Below are 3,256 nucleotides of genomic sequence, written 5' to 3' on the forward strand. Positions count from 1 at the left end.
CGTTGCCACCAGCGTTGCTTTTTCTACCCTTTGAAGCTCATCTCGAAACCCTACTTGAAGTCACTATTGCTATATTAGCACTTCACTAGTAACGGCCTGACCCTGCAAACATTGCACTGGAATAACATGCAGGAAAGCCAGTCACTCTATAGCCTTGACTGTCTCGCTTAGCTGCTCTGTGCCTCAGTTTCTGTCCGTGAAATGGGGAGAACAATCTCCCTCTCATCCGGAATGCTACACTAATAAAAATCACCGTTAACACACTCAGTCCTAGATGGCTGCTCCCTACAGCAGCAAAACAAGGTCACGGCTGAGCAAGTAGCTGTGATTCCCTGCTCGGTACAAGGGATGTTTAGCCCTCTGTGCAAATGAACGTTTTTGCGAGCCCCTTTAGCACCTTGTGAGCTGCAGGGCCCACCTACCCATGACTAAATGCAATTGTGGGGGTTTGTGGGTCACTGCACAATCTATGCTTCCCTTCAAACCAGTTTTTGTTGATTCATTTGCATATCTTTGCCTATGCACAAGAGAAACTCTGCAGTGAATAATTTGTTTCAGCATAATCTACTCCCGGACCGAGCAGCCTGCAGATGGGTAAGCTTCAGCACGCTCTGCCTGTATCAGAAGGGACCATCTTGAGAGGCTAGGGAAGGGGGTAGGCTCCCTGGCCTCTCGGGTGAAGGATGCACTTCTGGAGGTGAGGGTGTCAGGTTGGATGTGACCATGTGAACTGCAGGAAACAGGGCAAGGTTTCCAACTCACATCCCATTGCGCGCCAAGAGCGAGCAATGCATTAACAAAGGAGACTCACCCCCATCCCCGGCACAACGGTAGCATATCTAACTCTCACTCACATGGCTGCACCAGTCAAACCATGCCAGGAGCAGGGGCTCTTCCCCCGAAACCAGGCTCAGCGCAGGATCTTATAGCCTGATGGATGACGGGGGCTATCAAACACAAGTTGGGAGGAGACCTCAGGCTCTAAGCAGGAGCGACAGGGACATAAAATCATAGACAAGGAGGGCTGAAGGGCTCTCAGGAGGTCCCATCTAATCCAACCCCCTGCTCAAAGCAGGACCAGCCCCAACACGTGCACTGCTGCTTAGCCTCTTCCTCCAGAGCATCCACTACCTGCCACCGTCGGACCCAGACGTCGGGCTACATTGCACCGTCAGCCTGACCCACGGTGGCGGTTTTTTGGGGTACAGAAGAGATGGGGCAAAATCGTTCAGATCGGGGCCACACTTTGCACAACAGGGCCCTGGGGTTTCTTGGCAGGACCACGAACAATTGTGGAGAATAACCACCCCCGCCACGTGCAGTCCCGTCACGGGGGAGAAGGTGATGTGCATGCACCAGGCGCTGCTCTCCCACCGCTGCCTTTCACAGGTCTGCAAACAGTTCAGGCCACGCTCTCCTCACCTCTCTCTGAGCAACTTTACTTTCCCCATAGTCAGCAAAAGAGCTCAGTTTGCAAGCCCCTCTCTGTGCACGGCCCGCACCGAAGCATTTTGCCAGCTAAAGATAGCATCAGCCCCACGGTATGCGAATCATGGCAGCTGACAGCCGCTCAACAGATTAATTATTTGTTTCTTTCTGGACAACAATACCAGGGAATGGCTTTCTCCCTCAGCAGGCTTCTCCCCGTTTCTTCCCAGTCCTGATCTGAGGACAGACTGAATTCCTCCGTGTACACATCAGGCCCATAACAACTCCGGTCTGAATCTGTCAGCTAGCTCTCATACCTCACTGCAGAATTCACTCTGCCTTTAGCTGGGGGAGGAAGGGAAAAAGAAAAAGGAGAGTCAACAGGGAAGATCTCCGGTTGTGTGGGGCATTACACAGACAAGACGATGAACAGCTGGTCGCATGAACTACTGAAAACTCACTCTCGCCAAACACAATGCAGGTAGGTGTGTCTAAGAGGTGGGAGGAAAGTGCCCAGCTATGCTCCGCAGCACCAGACAAGTTCTTCGGCTAAAAACCATTGCTTTTTTTAAAATTATTTTTTTGCAAGAGCCTGGTGGTTCACAGCAGTCTCCGGAGGGCGAGGGAAAGAGGCAGAATTGCTCTCAGCAAGCTCCTGAGTCCCATAGCCGTCAGCGAGAGCGGGGGGAGCAGAGCAAAGCTGGGGAGCTCTGCTGCATGCAGCGTGCCTGGGGACTTTTCAAGGGGGTCACGTTTGCTTCCAGGCCACAAAACAACAGAGAGCAGGCGCGGGGAAACTGAGGCCCCGCCAAGAAGAAGAGCCGCCGGGAGCCGAACAGCAAGGGCTGAGTTTGCGCAGTTGCCACCCGTGAGGTTTCCAAGCAAATGAAATCCCCACTGCAACTCCGGGGGGACCTAGTTATCCAGCGGCCTCGATTTTAACCAATCCCTCCCCTTCGTTATCGATTTCCTTGTCACTACAGAGGAAATCAGAGCTGGGAAGCCTCGAGAGCGAGGTGGGAAAGTACAAGATGCCACAGGGATAACAAACGGATTCAATTGCTGAGGTTCCCTAAAACTCTCACTGGCCTCTGGTCCCAATCTCACCTCCTTTTTTTTTTTTTGACAGCGGCACAGCAGCTATAGGCTAGATGTTGAGGCAGAGCAATACGACAAGCCCTGGTGGCTCCGGGGCACCAGGGAAAAGCCAAGAGTTAACCCACATGTGCGCCCCGTCCAGACCGGCGCACCCGGCGCAGGGGGTGCAGAGCGCCCCTGCTGCCCGCCTCAGCTCTCCGCGGGGAGGTGGCGGCCAGGCACAGGTGCCCGGTCAGCGCAGGGGCAGCGTCGGGGCGGGGGGTGAAGCCTTGCCGACCTGGGGCACCGGGCAGCTCCGGTCGCAAGGGGCAGAGAGGATGCTCCTACCCCTGCGCCGGGGAAGCGGGAAGGGTGCTGCACAGGGTGGGGCGGGCGAGGCCGCTCGTGCGTTGTCCCTGCGCCGCCCGCGGGAGAGGCTGAATGCCCCTGCCCCTGCCCCGGGGGGAGGTGGGGGCACTGACCTGGTCTCCTGCGCACCGGCCGCTTCCTGCCGCTGCAGAAGCGCACCTTGCTGAAGACGCCCAGCACGTGCCTCTCGCACAGGGAGCGCCCGTCCTTGCTGGGGCTGGTGCGGCGCTTGGAGGCGGACACGCGGTCGCTGTTGGACTCCCTCGCCTGCCGCTTCTGCCGGATCAGCGAGCTGGCGATAGCCGCGGCCATGGCCGCTCATCCGCGCCCCGGCCCGGCCCGGCCCGCCCGGGGCTCAGGCGCGCCGCCGCATGCTCCGCGC

General features: G+C 57.0%; 1 protein-coding gene across 2 annotated transcripts in view; it reads right to left on the reverse strand.

Annotated features, from left to right (window-relative positions):
• FGF12 (fibroblast growth factor 12) overlaps window positions 1–3,256 on the reverse strand; it is a 343,626-nt gene that overhangs the window by 187,383 nt on the left and 152,987 nt on the right. The window contains exon 1 of one of the 2 annotated variants that reach the window (XM_019503489.1): window positions 2,988–3,221. The exons of the other annotated variant lie outside the window; for it this stretch is intronic. Coding sequence (XP_019359034.1) covers window positions 2,988–3,186 — 199 coding nt within the window. The 5' untranslated portion in view covers window positions 3,187–3,221. Of the gene's footprint in view, window positions 1–2,987; window positions 3,222–3,256 lie in introns of those variants that run through there. 2 annotated transcript variants of the gene reach the window in all.

This window comes from Gavialis gangeticus, unplaced genomic scaffold (genome assembly GCF_001723915.1).
Source record: "Gavialis gangeticus isolate Ggan-Ray unplaced genomic scaffold, GavGan_comp1, whole genome shotgun sequence".
NCBI classification, from domain to species: Eukaryota; Metazoa; Chordata; order Crocodylia; family Gavialidae; genus Gavialis; species Gavialis gangeticus.